Raw genomic sequence first — 24,637 nt, forward strand, 5'->3', positions numbered from 1 at the left:
ATATATATATATATATATATATATATATATAAAACAGAGTAATTGTCATTTCAGAAAACAACAATCTGGAATGCTGCTGGAAATCTAAAAAAGAGAGGGAGAAGGAAAACACAATACATATTTACTATAAAATATACTAATGAATAAAGTGAGATGGTGCGTCCAGAGTATTTTGTATTTGGAACTTGAAGTAAATATAAATAAATGGAAATATAATATTAATTAATCAATATATATTAAGATAAATGCAAATAGAATCATAAACTAAGTATTAATAGATATAGAAAAAAATATGCATGTAAATATAAATAATGCACTGGGAGCATAAATAAACGGTAACTGCGGGTAACATGCGGTTACACGCACGGTCACACGCACACACAGCATTGAACACGTGGAAAGCAGGGACTCGTTGGTGGCGGAGGGACTTTATTTTGTTTGTTCGGACCGGAAACGACCTTGCAGATGATCGTCAATGGCACGCAGCTTCCTGCAAACACACACACACGCACGCACGAACGCACGCACACACACACACACATGCATACACACACACACACACCGTCTCCGTGCGAACATGGCGGCAACTTGACAACGGCAGCGCGATGAAGACGGCGAGGGTTTGAGAAGGAGACGAAAAAAAAAAAAAAAAAAAGCAGATCCGTCGCAGGCTGCGGGCTGCGGGCTGCGGGCTGCAGGCTTGCGGGCCCCCCATCCGCCGACACGCAGCTTCGCCATGTTGGAAGAGGAGCGGGCCCTCGTCCCTGCAGGACCGCGGCCGGAGAACACGTAAAGGCGTCGGTGAGTGTTTTCCCCCCACCGAGGACGGGAGCCGAGGCTGCGCAGAGGAGCGGACGTGGACGACAGCGGCTCGAAACGGTCCCCGCCATGGAGGATGCGGTCGGCGGTCGCGGGCGTCTGATTTCCCAGCCGCATTTTGATGGGAATCACCGCTGATCGCGAAGGCAAGCCGGGACGACGAACCGCCCGACACCCGAGGGGAGCGGGACGCGACGCGGACCCCACGTCGATGACTGTTGCGGCAGAGGAGCCCCCACGGTGGAGTCGGCCGGTTCCCAAAATATGACCAGGGGTGCTGGGACGTGTTGGCAGCAAGACGATGACGACGGCTTCCAAATCTGGCTAGAGCCCCCCCGAGACAACCAAAAGCCATTCACCGACTCAGAGAGGGCGCAGAGATGGCGATTGTCCTTGGCATCCCTCTTGTTCCTCACCATCCTCCTCTCTGATCACCTGTGGTTCTGCGCCGAGGCCAAACTGGCCCGGACCCCGGACAAGTTCTCGTCCTCGCACCTCCTCTCACCCCGGACCCACTCAGCACACAGCAGCCTCAGAGGAAACCCAGATGCTATTTTTATAGGAAACTCTACCAAACATTTGTGGCGTCTCGAAACTCGCCACCAGGATAGTTTATCACAGAACTGCTTTACTTTCGCAGACGCCGACCATTTGTGCAGGGGCCTTTCCGACAGAGAGGGGACGCGGGCTGTAAATATGAGCGATTTGTACCTTTCCTTTTGTAACTCCTACTCCCTGCTGGATTTGTTCTACGGCTCGACGAGTCCGGACAATTTGAACTGCAGCCTCGACGTGCTCGACGACGGCGACGCGGCCAGATGCAGCCTGTGCGTCCAGGCGTACCAGCGCTACGACCAGCACGCCCAGGAGAAATTCGAAGACTTTGAGCTCCTGACACAGAAATACGAGCCGGGGGCATATTCGGTGAGGACGTGCATGGAGCGGTGCAAGGTAGGCTGCGAGGGAAGAGGGGGGTGGGTGGCTGGGGGGGGGGGGGGGGGGGGGGTGAAGGGGCTGCGTGATGTGGTGGCCATCTGTTGATTTGGGGCCCGGATAGATGCCAGTTTCGGTCCTCCTCCTCCTCCTCCTGTCGCCATGGAGACGGATGACAGATTCAAGGAGACTCCCGGCTCCTGGGCCTCATGTTCATTCATCTCATTGTGTTTAGGCCCCATGCTAATGTGCAGATGGAGGCCCGGCCCGCTCCCGCCCCTGCCTGCTCCCGCCGGCCGGAGCCGCGCGTCCCCGTCCGGTTCCCCCTCCCTTTGACATTGACGCGCCGCGGTTTAGGTCATCGTCCGCCGCCGATGAGCCGCCGATAACCTTGATGCCGCGAACGCATCACCGGAGGTGGGGAGGGTGGGCGGGCGGGCGGTGGTGATGGAGGGGAAGGGGAAGGGGAAGGGGGAGGGGGGGCAAAGCCGCCGGCGAACGCTTAAAAAAAAAAAGAAAAAAAAAAAAAAACATGCGGGACGACTCCCGCGTCCTGCGCGTGTTGTCGCAGTCGGCCAGGTGTTCATCATGGCCGCCCCACTCCACGTCGAGGGCTTTTCAGCGGAGTCAAGAGGTGGTTTACCCTGCCTAATGTGGCAGATGGCTCTTTCCGCCCGCGACTTGTGTTTGCTCCCACCCCTCCCACCTCCACCTCCGGCACTATCGGGCCCCGCCACGGCGTGCGGCGGGAGCCGGACTCTCCGGTTCTGCACCGCGGAGGGTTCCCCGCTGCAGGTTGAAGGCTCTCCGCTCCGAGGATCCGGGTTCGGAAGAGCGGAGGGGCTCCAAGGGGGCCCCCCTGGGCCGGGCTCTCGGCCCCGCTCCGGGCTGCAGGTTCAGCACCACGGACAGCTCCGATCTCCACATTCGGCCCGCCTGTTTCCTCCTCCAGCACCGTGGACAGCTGCCCTCCCACCCCCACCACCTCCCACCCACCCACCACTGTCCTCGGTGCTGAATGGCTTCTCCATTCACAGAAGCCTCGGCCAATCCCAGATGGCCTCGATTCACCCGCACGACGCCGGGGAGGCCGAGCACAGGCGTCAAAGACGCGAATCTAATCGGGCCATCTGCTCGCTTATACAAACCCCCTTAGATTTAGACGTTACGCGTGGCGGGCCTTGTTTGCAGCGGGCATTTAAACAAGAGGTGGCGTCGGGTGTGTGCGTGTGCTCGTGCTCACCAAACCCTCTCTATTATGTCCCCTAGCTTTTGTTTTCACCGCTGGATGTCTTAATCCAGGCGAAGGCAGATCGGTTCTTTCCTGGGGAGATAGTTCACTCAACAATCTTTCTGATTTAAGCACCTGCATACGCTGGCGTTGTCCGTGCACGCCGAGCTTCTTATTCCCCCCCTCCGCCTCCAGAGGTGCTTAATAGATAGATACGGACCGATACGGATTCCGGTGTTTGCTCGGTGTCGATTTCGTCGCCGGTGAAACAAAGGAATCGTTTTCAAAAGCCCCTCGCCGTGGATGTCTTTGAGCAAACGTCCAAACAAATAAACTAAACAACGTCTTAATAACCTCCTTCCACGTGAACAGATAAACACTGACCTCCGGCTTGTGTGAATGTCATCGTATTTGCCAGGTTATATTCTCGGGGCCCGCAGACAATGAACATCGTGGCCGGTCCTATCTAGAGTAATTATTTGTCTTCCGATACCGCGGCGCGGTTGGAATTCTCCTTCTGTTTTGTCGGTTTCCACCTCAAACTACGTGCAGAGGCTAAAGGAATATATACATACAAATAAACATGATGCAATAACCGTCCACAAACCTGGCAATATGTACGAGACGCCGCCATCTTTGCGGAAATTGTAACTTGGCCGAAGCCAGTGAGGATAAATTGGCTTTCAGCAAACGCCGAAGCTGTCGCTAAATGCTAAATAACGACTTTTCGTCGTCGAACCGCTGTTCTTCGTCGCACCGCGGTCGCTCCGCGGTCACCGCCAGGATAACAGGCTCTTAGCCTAGCCGGTGATTTCTTTGACAACGACCCATCGCCCTCACCCTCGTGATGATAGCTTGTATTTGTGGTCGGCAGCGGGATGGAGCGAGCGCCTGAGATGATAATGTCAAGCTCCCTGTGCGTTAATGGCCGTCTACCTAGCAGCAACGCTAATGTGGGGGGTTCAAAGAGGTGATCTTGGCGAGCACGTCTTCTTGATTCTAGAAAACACGGGCGCAAACGCTGCGTGTGGCAGGAGTTGGAGCTGAGCAGAGCGAGCGTTCGGTTACCAGAAGGCAAAGGGTCGACCTTTGACCTTTCGATCGAGGATGTTTGACACGGAGAGCGGTGTTTTGTCGCTCGGGAGCGTCGCGCGATGAAAACCGGCTTCCGCGGTTTGGATACAAACGTGTTTCCATCGCGAGCCCGAAACGGCGTAAAAATATTACGTAACATTCGGGCTCCTGTCGGAAAACCCCGGCGGTGAAACGGTATGGTGATTAGCGCCTTTTCACATCCGGCGCTTTGAGGAGACGGATGTATAATTCTCATTGCAGATGTGAGGCAGGTGAACCCACAAACCCCTCCTTCAAATCACCGAATTTCAGGTGCAGTGCGGCGAGGATGCCGGCGGAATTTACAATTGCGCTGGAACGCGGCCTTAAGGCTTCCCAGGAAGTTCGGTGGGTTCAAGCAGGTTGCGATGGTTTGAGAGAAGTGTCAGGGGTGTTATGCGATAGAGGGATATTAGCCAGAATGAAAAGTGTACAAGACAGTCGTGAGACAGCGGCATTGAAGAAAAAGACAGGACGCAGAGCTGGAGGTCGCAGAGATGAAGATGCTAAGGTTCTCTTTTGGAGTGACCAGGATGGAAAGGATCAGGAATGGAGCCATCAGAGGAACGGTACATGTTAGATGTTTTGGAGAGAAGGTCAGGCTGAGAAGGTTCGGTCATGTGCAGACGAGGGATAGCGAATGAATATTTTGGATTGACGGATGCCGGGCCGGGTATTTTACGGCCCGTTTTCCTTTTTTTTTTTCCGTCCAGCCAAACAACTTTTCTTTGAATAGTTTTCCAAGTCATTTCAATCGATATTGAAATAATTTTTCCTTTTTGTTTAATTTGTGTTGATGATTTCATCCAAAATAATATCGGTACATTTATATGATCATTAATGATTTCAAAGTTAAAATAAAGTGCCAAAAGATGTACTGTAATTTCCGGACGATAAGCCGCGACATTTTTCACGTAAATAAACGATGCGGCTAATATATGGACTTTTTGGGTGGGGGTGGGCTAACGAGCTTCACGGCGCTAAAACATTTCACGTTGTCACATCGGACCGATGAAATGACCGGGAAATTCTGAGTCCGTACAACTCCGACACCAAAGAAGACGACTTTGATGGTTTTAGTGCGGGAAGAAGCCCGAGATAGCGATCGGCTAGCCGGTGCGGCTTATATTAAGGTGCGCTCAATAGTCCGTAAATTACGGTAAATACTTAATTGCAACTTTTATTTTGTTTAATTTACATGATACCCAGTTGGCCCGCGCATAAAAATTAAATACGAAATGTCAAAATAATTGCCCACCTCTGGTCTAGACGACGACCAGAGAGAAGATCTGGTCTTTGTAGCGAATGAGGACACAATGGTAGTTGGTGTGAGCGAAGAGGATACAGAGAATAGGGTTAGATGGAGTTGGTTGATTCACCGTGGCGACTCCTGAAGGGAAAAGCCAAAAGGAAAAGAAGAAGAAGCTTCCCGGGAGGTCCATGAAAATGTCCGATGACAGTTTAATTTTCATGACGCGGGAGAGTGACTGTGTGTTTTCACACACGGGGCAGGCCGGTGTGAAACCTCCTTTTCCTTTTCCAAGGCGACGTTCTGTGTTTCTCTTGTTCACGGATGTCCACGTAAGGCTTTCCCGTTTGGGACGTTGTTCACGCCTCCAGGATTTAAATTCTCTTAATATCTCCGCCCTGTGACTTGGTATCCTTGTGGGGTCATGCTGGGAGGCCGGCGGTAATTCCAGCTCCCCAGAGAAACACCGAGTGGAGCCAAAACACCGACCGCAAACAGCGGCGCCGGGTTTTAGCCAGCTGACGGTTGGAACCCGGGTTCCATCTTTCCCAGCCTAAAGTAAAGTAATACATCCCAGAGCTCATTAGAATGTGTTTCTTTTTTTTTTTTTAATATTTCAACAGCGCCTTTTAAAGTCCTCTCGCTCCACTCATTCGCCACACCTCCGGCAGGCTTTGTGACGCCGGGCCTCCCGGTCGCGGTCGCTTAATCCCACCGAAGGCAAAGTCGAACAAAGCCGTGACCTCTGCGGCGGAGGGTGTGATGGAAAGGGAGGAAAGTTCTCAGACTTGTCTTCCTCTGAGCGGATGACGCCGCCACGCTGCTTTTAAGAAGTGACTGTACTTTTAATCTGCTCCCCTTCTCCTATTTTTTAAAGCGGGATAGGAAAAGGCTGCTCCGACAAATAGCGGCATCTTGCACGGCTGTCGCATAATAACTTCTGCTGAAAGCGGGTCAGGCAGGGGTATTTGTGCTGGAGTACGTACGGTTACGGAGGCAAAAATTAGCGTCTGTGTCTCACTCCTGTGAGTTCATGGATTAGTCTGAATCTGTGACCACCAAATCCCATGACTTTGCATTCTGAAAAAAAACGACCTCCAGCGGGGGGCGCCGCGAAATTAAATGAAATCCAAATTGGTGAAAAGGGGGTCGGGGATGGGCTGTTTGGATCCCTTTGTCGCTACTTTACGCCGATGGAGTATCGTGACGGATTGAGGTGGCGACGCTGCATCCCGTGAGTGCGCAGCGTACCTGGAAGGGTCGGCTTCGGGGGGAAGGAACACGACAGAAAGCGTTTCGGTGATGCTGTTCGGTAATGGATGACATATTCATTCATTTATTAATCCATTCATTTATTCATTACCCATACAGTTTATCCCGCACTTAGGGTCGGGGGTTATCCCAGCTGCGATTGGGCAAGAGGAAAGGTTCACCCTGGATTGGTCGCTAGGCAACCACAGGGCCACATCTAGAGACGTACAACCATTCACCCTCTCATTCACATGTAAATAGAGACACACAATCGCTCACCCTCTTATTCATGTCATGTAGAGACGTACAAACATTCACTCACTCACACTCACTCACCCTCTCATTCACACCTCATACAGGGACACAAATATATTTATGATATATTAATATAGACGTTTTAATTCCCGGAATTGTTTCATTTTGACTTCCGCTTGCCGTGTGTTACATCACAGGTCCCACGCCGTTCTGCACGTCCCCAAATTCGGTCAGCCGGGGTGCTTCGAGAAATTAAATCACGAAGTAAAATGAGAAGGGACTTAAGCAGGAAGTCGCATTATAATCTGATCTCAAGGCCTCGTGTTTAATGAAAGGTCAGATTTTAATACTTATGAATATCTAAATTAATTTCTTAAGCCACCCCAAACTTAAAGAAGCCCTCCAGTCCGAAACGTCTTCCGCTCCTGGTTCCTGCAGTTTGGACTGTTCCGCAGTCCGGCGTGTGGAAGAGAACCGAACATGTGGGTTCAGGAGGCGGAGCGGACGCGTAGGATCAGTGACGTCACAAATATTTCTGATGTTATTCCTCATCCAGATGCAGAGGTGGTGTGAAAACCCCACAAAACACACTGTGAATAGACCTCAATGCGACAACGCCACACATTTGATGTAACAGTTTGTGAGGACGAGTAAAACAGGCAGAGAGTGAAGGATGATGGGAGGTGTTGAGTGATTGCAGCTGCAGTTTTACTTTAACGCTTTGTTAAATATTGGATTATATTGCCTTTTTCTCTTCATTATTCGTCAAGATAAGCCTCTATCTGTTTTGGCGAATGGATTCATTTGCATATGATTGTACCGCAGTGGTTCGCGACCCCCCACCTCACAGCAAGAAGGTCCCGGGTTGGATTCCCGCAGCGGGGCTTTTCAGCGTGGAGCATCTATGTTCTCCACGTATCTGCGTGGAGCTCCTCCATGTTCACCGGACACCCTAAATTGTCATTAAAATGCGAATGGAACGAGAGATGGCATTATCGTTTGTCCAAAGTCACCTTTGTTTCCGATTTCTCCGCATGTGCCAGACATACGGAGGAATCGAGATAAAGTTCTCCCCATCCCATGGGGACAGAGGATAAATGCACTAAACAAAACTAAGTAAACATTAAAGTGCACAGCAGTTGAGGTCATTTCCTAAAACAGTTTCTGTGTCGGTTACGTCCCGCAAAATCTTGTCTCTATGATGTGTGAACTTAAATTGCCCATATGCGTGAATGAGAGAGTGAAAGGCTGTGCATCTTTACATGGCATATGAATGCGTGAATGAATGATGCGTATCTCTAAATAACATGTGGATGAGAGGGTGAATGGATGTCTACTGTATATGATGGGTAAATGAATGTTGCTAATATTCTAATATTATAATATTAATTATTATAATATTTATTTATCTAATATTCTAATATTCATGCTAATATTCGGGTGTATGGTTGTGTGTGTTTTTATGTGCTCCTGTGATTCACTGGTCTGAGGCACCCTCTGGTCCTCCCCGAGTGCAGGATTAGCGTTATAGATAAAGAATGTATGTATGCTGAAGCAAGAAGGACAGAGAGGCGTTTGTGGGCTTTTAAAGAGGTGGTTGCAGCTTCATTATCCTAGAAAACAAAAAGCCTCCTTCTAGAATCTGTCATGTATAACCACATGTCCTGCGCATTTACGGTACACGCTTTAAACTTTGTGACCTTTTTGGAATTTTTGGAGCCTTGACGGGCACACCTGACACGTCCGCAGCTGGAGACACAAAAACATCCACCAACAGCTGAACCAGGTGTTTTATCCCCGGCGGAATTGGCGGCACCTGCTCGAGTTATTAAGCAACTCCTCTGGCTACCTGCGGCGCTCCGAGCACTTCCTCTCGCCCCCGCCTCCGACGGCGGCGGCAGCAGCCACCCTGGTGCGCCGCCGCTTATTGAACGTCTAATCTTAGCCGCCGTTGCGCGCGAGGGGAAAGGAGGACGGCGTCCAGTGTCCTCCCTCTTTAGATCCTTGTCAACACATCTGCATTGATCTGAACTCTTTTGAGCCGGGAGGAAGGGAAGTTGATCCCTATCGATCGGCAGCGAGCCCCTCCTCGTCCCCCTTGTCCTTCATTTAATAGCTATCGGCTTGTCCGACCGAAATATGACAGAGCCCCGGCTCGGCGAGGACATCATGTCACTTGAGCTCGCTTGATTGATCCGCCGTGTCCCGGAAGGGTGTGCGCGCGCATTCGGTCCGAGAGGAGGTTCGTATGGTTACGGACGGTTATGCAATTCTGCGGTAATGATGCGTGGCGAAGAGGACGGCCGGTTCACGAGCCGGGACGGAAACGTGACCTCGGCCTCTCGAAAGCGCCGTCTCTCCCTGCCGGGAAAAGCAAAGAACAAATGAGGGGAGATGAAATGAGTCCCAGGCGTATCAGAAAGCGCACGGTGAAGGAATCTGAAATCAAAACAGCAGATTTGATATCAAGGGATAAATATAACTTAACCATCAAGGTTTTTTTTATATTTATAACATTGACTGTGTTTTTTTTTTTTTTTTTTTGTGAATCGTGTCACTCGTTGTCATGGTGAAGGGCACTTTGCATCTTTAGGTATCCTGTAATAACCCCCCCCACCCCCCCCGCCCATCTACTCTCCTCACACACACCGTGCACGGCTCCTGTAAAAGCACATTTAACCCCCGACTGATGAAAAAACACATACTTTTCTCGACACCCGTGCCGCCTCTGCAGCCGCGTATGAACGCTTTTTCAGAAGGTGTTGGCGGCTGTGACGCTGGCGGTCAGATTATCAGTTGTAATAAATGTTTTCACTAATTTATGCATTTATTTAGTCATTCATTATCTATACATTATCACGGCTGTTGGCGGCGTTCAGCTTGGATGGTCTGACAGCCAATCAAGCGGCCACATTTAGAGACATACAATTCGCTCACTCATTGACACGTCATATAGAGACGTGTGTCATTCACACGTTTGGGCAATTTAGGGTCTCCGATTGGTGATAGATTACACATATATATGTTATTTATATTGGGTATCTCACCTTTCTGGCTCTGATTACAAGGTTTCTTCATTTTTCTCCCCGATTAATTTGCGGCATCGGTTTGTCTGTCTCGCACCTTTGCAAAATCAACAGCGGTTTAGGAGATGGTTCTGATCCTCCCCGTTTATTTCGTCTCATTAGTATCTGGAAGCTCATCGCGCCGCCACGCCGTGAAGGCCGCCGAGCTGAGGGAGGCCGTGTTCGGCGAACACGCTCGAAATACCTTCAACCGAAATCGCCCGGTGCCTCGTTGAACCCAACGCGAACGTGCACTGAAGAATAGGAAAGAACAGAAAAGCATTACTGTCATTTTAAAGTGCGGTCAGGGATTTACTTATATCTAGTTAATGCACAGCTCTGATGATAAATAGAAGAAATGGCATTTAGCGTATTTTATCCTGCGTGTTGTCTGCTTGTGGAATGAACAGTTTTTGCGCACAATTTTGGATTTCCAGACGGCTTCCCGTGTGACGAGCTCTCAGATCGATTGCCGAAAAACGATGAAGAAATTAAAAACGCGTCGTTATCGTGGCGTCTCCAGGCTCTGGACTCAGCGTGCAGCCACACCTCGCCCATGCTTTATTTGAGTTTTGTTTTTAAGCTGACTTTTCTTTTGGTCGTCCAAAGTTAAAACTCGATATCCTCCCATGCCGCTGTGCTCGTTTTGACCTCCCCCGTAATTGTTTTTCTTCTTCCATTATTTACTGGCAGACTGTAGCCTGCCTCGGCTTCCTGTAATTAGTCCGAACGACTGAACCGTCACAAAGAGGGTTTTCTTTTTCATACCGCAAACAGGAATGCAAGGGTCCAGTTGGATCCAGACCTAGAACGCACCAAATGTCGGCTCGTTTGGATCCAACCCTGCAATGCTGTTTTTTTTTTTCCCCCTTTTTTTTCCCCAGAAATGACACCCAAATACATATAAAGAAGTGTCCCGAAAAGGCAGATAGGGGTCTCGAGCCATGACAGGGTGACAGAAAAAATCATCAATAACGTTAGTGTTGAGCAGCGAGGTTGGATTCCGACCGTGGGGTCCTTTCTCTGTGACGCCTCCATGTTCTCTCCGGGTCTTGCGGCTTGGACTCACTCTCAGGAAATACGTTGGAGACCCTGAATTGTGTGAAAGTGCGAATAAGTAGATGAAGTTTGAATGAGAGAATGAATGGAGGACTCAATGGTTGCATGATTTGATATGACGTATGAATGAAAGGCTGAACGGTTTCATGTATCTGTCACGCGTGATGAGAGAGTGAATGGTTGTATGTTTCCATATGACGTATGAGTGAGAGGGAAAACAGTTTTATGTCTCCATCGTGTTTTAATGAGCAAGTGAATGGTTTCCGTCTCTGTATGACATGTAAATTAATGAGAGTGAATGGTTGCATGGCTATATGACATGTGAATGACATGTCTCCATATGCGGCGATGTGATTGGGTGGCGACCGGCCGGGGGTCACCTGTGATTGGCTCATCCTGAGTGGAGGTTGGCTGTGCAGATATTGAATAAATGAATGAATGAACTTTAATGTATACATGCATATAGTTTGTTAGTCGTAGCTAAAACAAGAAGCAGTCAGACGACATACCGCTCACATCGGAGCAGACGCGCGTTTTGCTTTCATCGGCGGCGAGTCAATATTGGCGGTGTGCCTGGTTGATATGTGAGTCCCCTTGTTTCATATTTCATGTTTTGTCCGCATACATCAAACCGTCCGTCATTATGATGGCTCGCCAGGTCGATCGGGCGCACTGTAAATGCACCGCGTGTCCCGTGCGCCCTAACGCCGATCGCCTCATCTGCACGGATAACTTGCGATCGCCGGAGTTTTTTAAGCTTTTCTTGCCTCGCATCCATTATTCAGTCCGGCTGTGCGTGCGGCGCCGTCCGACGCGCCTCGAGTGCATTAATGAATGGCGGATTGTTGCGGCGCGTCGCATTGTTCGCCCGTCTCCATGAGCCCTGCATGCGAGAGCCCTCACGTGTCCTGCCGCCATTGTGTCCTCCTGCCGAGGTTGTTTGCGGTCGTTGTCCTGGAGAGGGTATTGTGCCTTGGAGATGCCTGGCCCACACCACGGCTGCCCTTTTATGAATGGGCCGATCCCTGAGCGGCATGCTAATGAAGCAGGAGGGGAGAGATGAGGCTAACCGCTGCAGTGCACGCCGGCTTCCATGTTGTGCAAACAGGATGGAGGGTTCTCAGCGGCGGAGAGGGAACACACATCCCGGCGAAAGGGGTTAAAGCGGGTTACTCGGTAAATAGCCCTTGTTTAACCTCCGCAGCATCTCCATTAGTGGCGGCATGTACACCGGTCCCTCTCTCGCACACACACTGCAGCGGTAATGTTGTCAATCAGAGGTTAAGACTGTAATTATAGCTAACATTTCTTGGCTTATGGAAACGATTCAATTAGGGGGCTGGATTTTTTTCTGTGCGATTCACTCGCCGGGCGGTAAATGTCATCGTTTTCCACACCGGCGTCCGTCGGGTCAGCCATCGGGTGCGGAGCCATGTTGCCCGTGTTGGTTGAAATACAGTATATCGATTACAGTGAGTATAGGTATATCACAGCTCAATAACATTTTATTCTGTGTTTTGCACCGGTTTCCGTCAACTTCCAGTGCTTCAGATGTGATTCGCTGGACATAAAATATTCACTTCGAAATTAAAGCCATCCTTCCGGATAATGTTTTAACCATGGAAATTACAGACTGTGGTCAGTATGTGGCACGTCTGGCCAAAACAAAGCCTGTGATTCCCTGTTCGTGATGTACGGTTTTATAAATGAGGGGACAAATGGTTCACCCCCCCCCCCCCCCCTTTGGTCTTTGAAAGCAACTTTTTCCGTGCATTTTAACACGGGAAGGAGATATTTGATTATTTACAGGAGGTCCAGGCAGTACTGGAGCTCCAGCTGTGATTACAACAGATGTGAGGGTGAAAAATGACCCTCCTATGCATTCCTGACCCCAATTTCAATCACCCACCACTGCAAATAATGCCAGAATAGAGATATTTTGGTGCACGGAGAGTGGAAAAGTCCCTGCTTGGATTACAACAGGGGAACCTTTCTGTGTTGTGTCTCCCTTTGGGTTTCTCCCGTTTCCTCCCATCGTCCGAAAAACATCCAGATAGGAGAATGATGGATCGACTGGTTGTAAGTTCTCTACATGACTTGTGGATGAGAGTGTGAATGAAGGTACGTCTTTATGATTTATGAACAAGTAAGGGAATGGTTGTTAGTCTCTATATAATGTGTGAATGAGTGAGTGAATGGTTCTGTCTCTATATGATGTGAATCACACTGAATAGTCGATCCTCTTTTTATGGTTATATGAATGAGAGGGTGAATGGTTTCACGTCTATATGACGTGTGCGAAAGAGGGTTGTTCGTCTATATGATGTGTAAATAAATGAGCGAATGGTTGTTTGTGAGTGGATTTATATCTATATGATGTAAATGAGTGAGTTTTATGTCTCTACATCCCATGTGATGAGCGAGTGAATGGTTGTACGTTCATGACATGAAAACAAGGTGAATGGTTGTGTCTCTATGACTTATGAACAATTAATTGAATGGTTTTATGTCTCTATATGGTTACGTGAATGAGAAAGTGAATAGTTAGTTGTCTGTATTTGATGTGTGATTGAAGAGATGAATGGTTTAAATTCTATATGACATGTAAATGAGTGAGTGAATGGTGTTATATTCACTATAAGATGGTTGCATGTCTGTGTATGATGTGTTAATGAGCAAGTGAATGCTTGTTTGTCTTTATGTCGTTTTAAATGTGAGGGAAAATGCTCTCATGTCTATATGACGTGAATGACGTGAAAGTGTCATCCTCCTCCGAGACCCCCCCCACTCACACACACACACACACACACACACACACACACACACACACACACACACACACACACTTTCCTCTCACTGCTCTTGGATTCAAACTGATTCGCGCCGGATTTTCCCCCCAGCCACTGACGCCAGCCTTGAAACTATTTCCTCTGTGATCAATCCAATGCTGAGAGCTTTCACCATCCCAACAGATATCAGATAATTGTCTTAAAGTCCTCCCCGAATATGTCCGTCTTATCACATGAACAGAGAACACGGGAATGATAACCCCCCCCCCGTGTCACCTCTGAATCTCACAGCGGTTGTCGAGTGTGGACTTGCATTCATCAGCATCCATATTGGAACTCTCTGACAAGTGTTTCATTCACATATAACCGCCAACATGAATATTACATATTTCATTGCTTACCATGTCCTTGACACAATTCTTTTTGAAAGTCACAGTTCACTGTCTTTTTTTTTTTATTTTTTTATATTTAGTTTTTTGCGAAGTCATCTATGTGAAATAGTATTACTTCATTTGCAAATGAGTGTTCCCTTTTTTGCAAAATTCTAAATTTGAATTTTGATGTGAATTGGGGGATGTGAATTGCGAATTCAAAATTCAGTCCAACCAGAACCTCTGAATGTTCCGCGTTCCTCGAGGCCTCGGATGGTGATCCCGTGGAAGGTGGACCCATGTTGTCGTAGCAGAGTGTGGGTCCGATGGGCGCAGGCCCCGGCAACCGGATGCTCACCAGGCCTGGCTCCGGAGCGGGGGCCCCGGGGACCCGTGTCCGAGCAAGGGGAAAATTAGGTTTTACTTTTAGCCATGGGGGGCTTCTGAGCCTCACTTTGATGATGAGGTGGCTCGGGCATCTGGTCAGGATGCCTCCAGGGAGATCCCACACACCGCTGGCCCGGAGATTCCCCCAGAAGAGCTGGCTGAAGTGGCTGGGCAGAGGGAAGTCTGGGGAAGGCTGTTGCCCTGGAAACACAACCCTTGATAAAGTGGCAGAAGTTGAATGAATGGATGGATGGATGGATGGATAAATGGATAAATGGATGGATGGATGGATGGATGGATGGATGGATGGATGGATGGATGGATGGATGGATGGATGGATGGTATAACAATTTCCTTCGGGATAAATAAAGTTGTTCTCATCTCATCTCTCATATAACTTATAGTTAAATAGTTTATAATTGGGCAGCACAGTGGAGCTGATGTGGTGCTTCACATTAAGAAGGTTCCTGTTTGGACTCCAACAAGGGGCCTTTTTTGTGATGTTCGAACGAGGGCCTGAACCAGACCCGGTATTTTAAGGCCCGCGGGCCACATCCGGCTCGTTTTGTCTTTTTATTAACTATTTTCTTTGAATATTTTAATAAGTATTTTCAATCAATATTGAATTTAGAAACTCCTTCCTATTGTTTAATTTTGTATGGATGATTACATACAGAGTAATGTTGGTCCGTCTATATGATTATTCATGATTCTAAAGTTGAAATAAAATGCCAAAGAATGTCAATATTTAAATTGCAATTTTCTTTTATATGAAACCTAGTTTGCCTGTGCATAAAAATTAAATAAATGTGGCCCGCCAGCCAAAATAATTGCTCTACCCTGGGCTGAACAGTTGTATGTCCCTATGACTTATGAATAAGTGAGGTCGAATGGCTGTACATTTCTATATGACGTGTCGACAAGATTGAACGGTTGTATTTCTCTCTATCATGTTTTAATGAAAGAATAATTAGTTTTATGTCTATACTGTGAGTAGATGAGAGTGAATGTCTCTACCAGATGAGTAAATGACAGGGTGAATAGTTTTATGTTTGCATATGTTGCATATGTTGCATATGTTTGCATACGGGATAAACAGTTACCGATCATGAATGAAGGAGTGAATGGATTCTCAGCCTCGCAGCATCAGCAGCAACTTCTCCACCTCTGGTTGCATGAAATCAAAGATGAGGAGGGCTTTTGTTATGAGTCAGTGAATATGCGTGTGTTTTACGGGCGGCGCGGAGCGGGATACGTCGTCTTCCCTTAACATCATCCACACCGTAAAATCGTCATCGATTACGCCGTGTGCTTAAATCTCACGGCCCGAACTCCGTCTTGTCTTTGCCGCCGTTCCCACCTTCATTACACGCTGAGTGACGCCGGGGAGCACTTTGGGTGAATCAGTCAGCGGAGAGAACAAGAACAGAAGACAATCTGTTTCCTGCGTCATGGGCTCCTCGCCTCCTGTGGTCGCGACGCATCGAAGGTGCTGAAGAGAGCGGTCAGGTGTCCCCCCGCCTCCCCCTCGCTTCGTTTCGACTGCGAGAGTCGTCATATTCGAATCGATGATGCAATGGAAATGAACGATAAGCCGGGGGATGCGAATTTCGAGCCCGGTGCCGGCCTTGAAACGGTTATGACTGGCAGAGGGCTGGACGCAACTGAATAGCCTGGGGATGGTAATGGGCAGATAATAGACCGAGCCATACGTTGTCTTTGTTTAGTTTTGTAATCTGCGAGTGATCACATGAAATCACATTAACCGACTTGCTGTTGCAGCTGCTCTCTTTTGGGAATGTATTATCAGAATATTAAGGCGGCTGCATGATATCGTGATCCTTGCGGAATTTTTCGAGCCCCCCTCAACCCCTCGCCACGGACCAGGTGCTCTTTCAAATGATGTATTTGAGGGTGAATTTTGAGAGTCATTTTCTCACTGTCTTTAAACACGCCGAATACTCTAACTTAAATGACCCAAATATAACACACATACATCTTCAAGTACATAGCCTCCCTGCAACTCTACTTTAAATATAGTAAAAAAAAAAACAACGATTACATCGGTCTTACAGTTCTGAGACAGAAAAGATGTTGCAAGCTGGGTGTTCTTTTTCTTCTCTGAAACCCCAAAATGTCGCACTAATACCTCCATTCATTCATGGGCTTCACATCAATTAGTCTAACAGTCCTGCTGTGTACATAGGTATTCAAACAGATTATAATTATAGGAACATATAAGCCTAAATACATTCCCAGGAACTGTGCGCCACGACTGCACAATAAGAAAAAAAAAGAAAAAAAAGCCATACGTGGCAGATGGGGGGGTCGGCGGAGTTAAATATAAGAAGTTTGCAGTCCAATATCATGCACCGCCTTCAGTTGATCGCATCTAAATTCGCCACTACTTTGCATATAATGGGATTATCTTACTTTGCAGTATTCCCTGGCAAAGGTATTTCTCTTCCTGCGCATTTTTTAATGGCTTTTTTCCAAGCCTGGTGTGCCTGCGCACAGTGGACTGGGTAAAAGGTTACGTTTGAATCCCCGCTAAGCTCCGCAGGCCCCATTAGGATGATTGAGGATGATGTCCACCCTGCGAAATGAATTGTCACTCTCTGGACGTGAGTTTTGTGGATATGAGCATTTGCTCATGAAAAGGAAACCGGCGACAGCTTCTTCTTTTAAAACGCGCGTTGCGCGGTGCACGTTGCGCTATTAAACAGCCATTGAGCCTTCCCTCGCGCGTATCACCTGGGAATACTGTACAACCAAACCTCTGTCGTAGCGTCTGCAGCAGCAGCAGCACATCACGGCGCAATTTCGAAAAATCCAGTTGTGAGTCAGAAACTCCCTCTTAGCCCTCTCCTCTCAGAAATGTGTCCTGCTTCAGAATGCATTTCTGACAGAGGCACACAATGGGGGTAGAAAAATAAAAAGACAGAAAGAAATGTGCTAAATGAGTTAAGACACAGCCACAGCAGGAAATGGCACAGCTGAATTCATCCGCGCAGAGGATGCTGTATCTACTGAATACATCTACGCGTCGTCACAATGGGTCTCCAGGCTTCTCTGTGTCTCCTGTCTGGTTTCGGGCCGTTCGCTCAGTCTGGTGTTTTTGAGTTTCCGTCGCGCAAGAGAGCCAGAAGATCTCAACGCTCGGGAAGGTCCCCGGCGTCGAGATCTTCTTCTCGGCACCGACAGAAACAAGGTCACACAATTCATTTACTTATTTGTCTCATCGACTTTTTGTTCATCATGTCTGCCGACGGCTTTTTCTTTTTTTTTTTTTTTTTTCCACGGGTGAGTTTATGCCCCGACTGAGAAGCTCAAACAAAAGCCGATTCCGCAGCTCCGCTTATAATCTTCAATAGCTTCCACCATCTTGGACCGTGGCTCCTTGACTGTATATTGAATAGATAGATCTCCCCGGCCCGATAAGTGCAGCTGATGCTGAGCGCGTTAAACTTTCCATCTCTCTAATTGCTTGCAGAAAGAAGTATAATTGTATGAATCTATGAGGAAAAAAGGCCCGGCTCTGTACTTGATTTATTGCCTCAATAATATTTTCCTGAGCATATGGTCTCGGTTTGACCTCGACGGTTTCTTTACTTTCGTTTTTTATTTCCGCATTTTCCTACGGGGGTATAAAAAGTAATTGACGGTACAAGTGAGGAAAAAAAAAAGTAAAAAAGACAGTCAGTCATGCATACCGCCGAGTTCCTAATGAGGGTTTTCACAGAATATACAGTCGTGTTCAAAATAATAGCGCTCCAACATGACTAACCAGATCAATCACTGTTTTGGGTATAAATCATATTATTACATGGCAAATAATTTACCAGTTGGTGTAGTAAAGTCTGAGAAACCGACAGAAGCAACATTCATGATACGAATGCTCCTGAGTCTGTGTAATTGAGTAATAAAAGTTGAAAGGGGCGTGTTCAAAATAATAATGCAGTGTGGAGTTCAATCAGTGAGGTCATTCATTATGCGAAGAAACAGGCGTAATTCATGTGGCCCTTTTTTAAGGATGAAGCCAGCACATGTTGTACGTGCAGTTATCTCTGAAAACCTGAGAAAGTTGGGTCGTGCCTGAAATTGTCCAGAAGAACAGCGTGCTTTAATTAAAACGTCGATTGGAGAGGGGAGAACATATAAAGAAGTGCAGAAAATGATAGGCTGCTCAGCGGAAATGATCTCCAATGCTTTAAAACTGAAAGCCAAAACCAGAGAGATGTGGAAGAAGCCCCCACTGTTAAAAAAAAAACAAAAAAAAAAAAAACACGCTGAAGAGGATACAATTTGCCAAAGAACATATCGACTGGCCTAAAGAGAAACGGAGAACCATTTTGAGGACTGACGAAAGTAAGATTGTTCCTTTTGGGTCCGAGAGCTGCAGACGGTTTGTCAGACGCCCCCCAAACACTGAAGTCAAGCCACAGTACACTCTGAAGACATGATATGATTTCTCTCATTATGGTGTCAGTCCTATTTATCGCATACCAGGGATAATGGATCAATTTACTGATATCAAAATGCTTGAAGGGGTCGTGCCGCCTTATGCTGAAGAGGAAATGCCCTTGAATTGGTGTTTCAACAAGACAATGCGAGCAGCATCTTGGTTCCAGGCCAACAAAATTAAGGTTATTGAGTGGCCGGTCCAATCCCTGGACGTTACGGCGATAGAAAACTTGTGGGGTGACATCGAAAATGCTTTTTCTGAGGAAAAACCTAGAAATGCAGAGGAATTGTGGAAGGTTGTCAAAGCGTCCAGGTGCCAGACGTTGGTCGACTCCATGCACCACGGATGTGAAGCAGTTAACAATTTCCTTCGGGATAAATAAAGTTGTTCTTATTCTTATTCTTAAATATTACATTAATGATTCACAGGAATGCTAAATCTTAACATTTTTTTCAGTTTATTGAATAAATCTCTGAGTTTGTAATGGAAAATGCGGACACTGCTATTTTTTTAACAACTCAGTATCATTTTCCTTCATTTTCTGTAAGGTTTTTTCTTCTTGTTTTGATGTAAAATATAATATAATGGCAATTAGAAATATTAAGGATATTGAGCTTTACTCATATTTAAAAAAAAACACCGCTATTATTTTGAACACAACTGTAAGCATTGTGATTTGCAGCCTGATGATTGTTTTGTTTTTGCAGGATTGCTTTGTTTTTGCCATGTTAGCATGGAAGTCCCACTCTTTTTATTCGTTCTTCTAATTGTAAGAGTTTTAGCTTCACCATACTTGAACTGCCGTTGTTGCCTCTCGGTGTTTCCCCCTCTCGGTGTTTCGGCCTTGGTGTCGAGACGCCAGACAGAAAGACCCCCCTGTGGAAATCCGACCAGGGATTTTCTCACTGTCAGGCCTTTTCATTTACTAGTATTTATGAAAATAATAACAGTATTTCAGAGCAACTGCCACGGACAGCTAGTTTAGAACCTGTGAAAAGCAGCGCAGGATTCAGAGTGTGACTTCATACAGCCTCCACCCACTTCCTAACCTCTCAGATGCTTTGTCTCTCCGTTCAGCACCTCCAGCCAATTCTCCATCATTCATGGCAACAGCATCAGCTGGCCTTTGGTTTTTCGCCACAGCGTATTTATTCTGTCCCTAAAAAACATTTCTCTCGGGTACATTGTGAATAGTGGAGTAGGAGAGTGCATCTCAGCGTCTGAGTGTAAGCTAGATGACAGGATATGTTGATTTTTGGTCAATAGTCACTTGAAGCGTGTAACAGTCCACTAAATCACGGTAATGGTTTGACAGATTGCCCCCGCATTTCCCCCTCCTCTTCATCCTTTACATTCCATCCCTGGGATATCATCCACTGCCGTGGGTTTCATTTTCACTATTATGCCGATGACACGCAACTGTACATCTCTACCACAACCTTCACCCCAGACGTCATCTCCATTGTCGCAAACTTCCCATCCGTCATTTGAAGGTGGATGGGACTCATTCACACCTTCACAGCATCCGCCATGGTCTTCCCTCTACAGACCTCCAAAAAACTACAATACAGTATACCCTTGTTTTTCGCGGGGGTTACGTTCCGAAAAGGACCCGTGATAGGCAAAATCCGTGAAGTAGAAACCTTTATTTTTTTGTACAATTATCATACAATTAAATACTCTATTATACATTGAAAAGAAAGAACAAATTATTTTACAGGCTCAATCATTTGTTTCACAAATAAAAGTACTGTACTTTAGAAACGTTATTTTCAACAAATAACTTCTGTAATGTACTGTCAAATAATAATTTGAATCATCAATGTGAGCAGAAGGCTTCAAATTGCGGAGATTAGCACCGCTCACCGCGACCTTATTGCTGCTGCGAAACTTACTGCTGCTGTCGTCCTTATGTTTTTTTCTTCCTTCTTTATGGAACAAACGGATGATTCATTAATTCCGTAATGCCGACCTACAGCCGCATAGCTTTTACCTTCCCTTAGCATGTCCAGAAGTTTAACTTTATCTGCGATAGATAGCATCTTCCGCTGCCTTTTGGGTCCTGCCGCAGGCGCTTTTGTCGGTCCAGAGTGTTTTGTCAACATTATGGGTTTTAGAGAAACTTGAAATTGCAAGAGAATTTGCACGTACGTAATGTAAATTTGGCAAGCTGTTTTACGTACGTGTACATATTAAACTGCAACGTTATTGACGCACAGGTAGAGAAGCAGCGGAGTGACTTTTTAGCCAATCAGAATGCAGAACACAATGCACGATGCAAATCCCTGAAGTAGCGAAACCGTGAAAAGTAAACCGTGTTATAGCGAGGGATCACTGTAAATACGTACGTATTTCACGTACGTAATGTAAATTTGGCAAGCTGCTTTACGTACGTGTACATACGTGTACGTATTTAACTGCAACGTTATTGACGCACAGGTAGAGAAGAAACGGAATGACTTTTTAGCCAATCAGAACGCAGAACACAATGCACGATGCAAATCCGTGAAGTAGCGAAACCGAGAAAAGTAAACCGCGTTATAGCGAGGGATCACTGTAAATACAAAACGAAGCCAATGCCAAACACCAGCCCCATCCTCCATCAGCTCCACTGGCTCCCTGTCCAATATTGCATTCAGCACTGACTCCTACTCCTACTTGCCATCTTAAAAGTCCTCGATAACCTTGCCCATCTGACGTGACCTTCTCCACCGTCCTTCCTACCGCCCCCCTTTTCCTGTCTGCTGTATCCAACCTCCTGACCCCCATCACCGGAGCCAACCCCCGAGCCTTGGGTGATGGAGCTTTTGCTGCCGCTGCCCCCCATGCTCTGTTATTCCCTGCCAGCACCCTTCAGGAACTTGGACTATTTCCCAACCTTCAAAACCCACCTGTTCTAGCTGGCTTGCTTTGTTCTAATTCTAACAGTTTTTCTTCTTTATTTTTTTGTATTTTATTTATCCTTTGCTGAATTTATAAAGCATCTTTGAGCTTTGATCTATAGTTCTGACAGTTTTTATTTTGTTTTCCTTTATTTTATTTTATTCATCCATCCATCCATCCATCCGTCTTCCCCCACTTATCTGGAGTCAGGTCATGGGGGCAGCAGCCGGAGCAGAAAGGCCCAGACCTTCCTCTCCCCTGCAACATGGTCCAGCTCCTCCCGGGGGACCCCAAGGCATTCCCAGGTCTGCCTGGAGACATAGTCTCCCACTGTATACAGATGGACATGCCCGGAATACCACGCCCGAGAGGCGCCCAGAAGGTATCCTGACCAGATGCCTGAGCCAACTCATCTGACTCTACTCTGAGTTCCTCCCGGGTGACCGAACTTCTCACCCTATCTATAAGGGAGAGTCCGGCCTCCCTGTGGAGACAACTCATCTCGGCCGCTTGTGTCTTGTTCTTTCGGCCACTACCCACTGCTCGTGACCATAGGTAGGGGTGGGAACGTAGATCGACCGGTGAATTGAGAGCCTCGCCTTCTGGCTCAGCTCCCTCTTCACCACAACAGGCCGCTTCAGAGTCCCCATCTCTGTAGATGCTGCACCGATCCGCCTGTCCATCTCCGGCTCCATCCTTCCCTCACTCGTGAATAATACCCCGAAATACTTGAACTCCTTTGGGCGTTACAATGACGAAAAGACAGGAGGCAGAACTAGAGGTTGCAGAGATGAAGATGTTGAGGTTCTCTTTGGGAGTGACCCGGATGGATAGGATCAGGAATGAGTCTATTAGAGGAACAGCACATGTTAGATGTTTTGGAGAGAAGGTCAGAGAAGCCAGACTGAGATGGTTTGGTCATGTACAGAGGAGGGATAGAGAATATATTGGTAGACGGATGCTGGAATTGGAGCTGCCAGGCAAGAGGTCTCGAGGAAGACCAAAGAGAAGATTTATGGACGTGGTAAGAGAGGATACAAAGGTAGATGGTGTGAGAGAGGAGGATACGGAGAATAGGGTTAGATGGAGAAAGTTGATTCGCTGTGGCGACCCCTGAAGGGAAAAGCCGAAAGAAGAAGAAGAAGAAGAAGACTTGAACTCCTTGGGGCAGGACCTCTTTCCTGACCCGGAGTGGGCACTCCACCCGTTTCCGGTTGAGCACTGTTGTCTCGGATTTGGAGGTGCTGATCTTCATCCCGGTCGCTTCACAGTGGCTGCGAACTGCTCCAGTGAGAATGGAGATCATGGCCTGATGAAGCCAACAAAACCACATCATCTGCAAAAAGCAGAGACTCCATACTGCAGCCACCTAACCGGATCCCCTCGACACCCCGGCCTAGAAATTCTGTCCATAAAGGTTATGAACAGAATCGGTGACAAAGGGCAGCCCTGGCAGAGTCCAGTCCAACTTTCACTGGAAATGAGTCTAGCTTACAACCGGCAATGCAGACCAAGCCCAGACAACGATCATAGAGGGACCCAACAGCCCATTTAGCAGGTTCAATGCCCCATGCTCCCGGAGCACCCCCTACAGGATTGCCTGCAGGACATGGTTGAATGCCATCTCCAGATCCATCAAACACATGTAGACTGGCTGGGCAAACTCCCATGCCCCCTCGAGGACCCTGCCGAGAGCTGGTCCACTGTTCCACGACCAGGATGAAAACCATACTTTTCGTCCTGGATCCGAGGTTCAGCGACCCTCCTCTCTAGCATCGCTGAATAGACCTCACCAGGGAGGCTGAGGAGTGTGATCCCCCTGTCGTTGGAGCATACCATCCAATCCCCCTTTTTAAAAAGACCACCACCCTGGTCTGCCAGTCCCGCGGCACTGTCTCCGATATCCACACAATGTCAGCCAGGACAGCCTGATAGCTTCCAGAGCCTTGAGGAACCCAGGGCGGACCTCATCCACCCCTGGGGCCCTGCTAATGAAGAGACTTTTGACTGCTCAGCAACTTCAGCCCCAGAAATAGATGTGTTTGCTCTAGAGTCCTCCGGCTCTGCTTCCTCATTGGAAGGTGTTTCAACTGGGTTGATGAGGCCTTGGAAGTATTCCTGCCACCTATCTACAACGTTTCTGGTTGAAGTCAGCAGCGCCCTTCTCCCACTGTACAGAGTGTGGACGGAGCACTGCTTCCTTCTCCAGGATAGTGGACCAGAATGTCCTCGACGTCCAACGGAAGTTGTTCTCCATGGTCTCCCCAAACTCCTCCCACGCCCGTGTTCTGCCTTGGCAACTACCAAAATTGCAAGCCGGGACCAGTGGGTTCGAGGGGTTGCCAGCCAGACAGGCGCTGTCCGCCCTACGCCTGCAGCTCCAGTATACCCCCTCGACAATGGAAGCACGGAATATGGCCCACTCGGACTCAATGTCCCACTGCCTCCCTCGGGATGTGGTTGTTGTTTTGCCGGAGCTGGGAGTTGAAACTCCTTCTGACAGGGGACTCTACCAGACATTCCCAACAGACCCACACATTACATTTGGGTCTGCCAGGTCTGACCAGCATCCTCCCCCACCATTGGAGCCAGATCACCACCAGGTGGTGATGAGTTGACAGCTCCGTCCCTCTCTTCACCAGTGTCCAAGACATGCGGCCGCAAGTCTGATGACGTGACCACAAGGTCGATCAAAGAACTGTGGCCAAAGGTGCGCTGGTGCCAAGTACACATATGGACACCTTTATACCTGAACATGGTGTTTGTT

At 47.7% G+C, this 24,637-nt stretch overlaps 1 protein-coding gene across 2 annotated transcripts in view; it reads left to right on the forward strand.

The window, feature by feature from the left end:
- The first annotated feature begins 454 nt into the window (after positions 1-454).
- Positions 455-24,637, forward strand: part of nalf1a (NALCN channel auxiliary factor 1a) — a 51,165-nt gene continuing 26,982 nt past the window's right edge. Inside the window, exon 1 of one of the 2 annotated variants that reach the window (XM_086147976.1) lies at positions 455-1,770. In XM_086147976.1, coding sequence (XP_086004102.1) covers positions 1,084-1,770 — 687 coding nt within the window. In that variant the 5' untranslated portion in view covers positions 455-1,083. The remainder of the gene's footprint in view (positions 1,771-24,637) is intronic. The other variant, XM_086147977.1, reaches the window with a different exon arrangement.

Source organism: Fistularia commersonii, chromosome 6 (assembly GCF_037954325.1).
Source record: "Fistularia commersonii isolate RoL2024-O1a breed Wild chromosome 6, RoL_Fcom_v1.0, whole genome shotgun sequence".
Taxonomy (NCBI): Eukaryota; Metazoa; Chordata; class Actinopteri; order Syngnathiformes; family Fistulariidae; genus Fistularia; species Fistularia commersonii.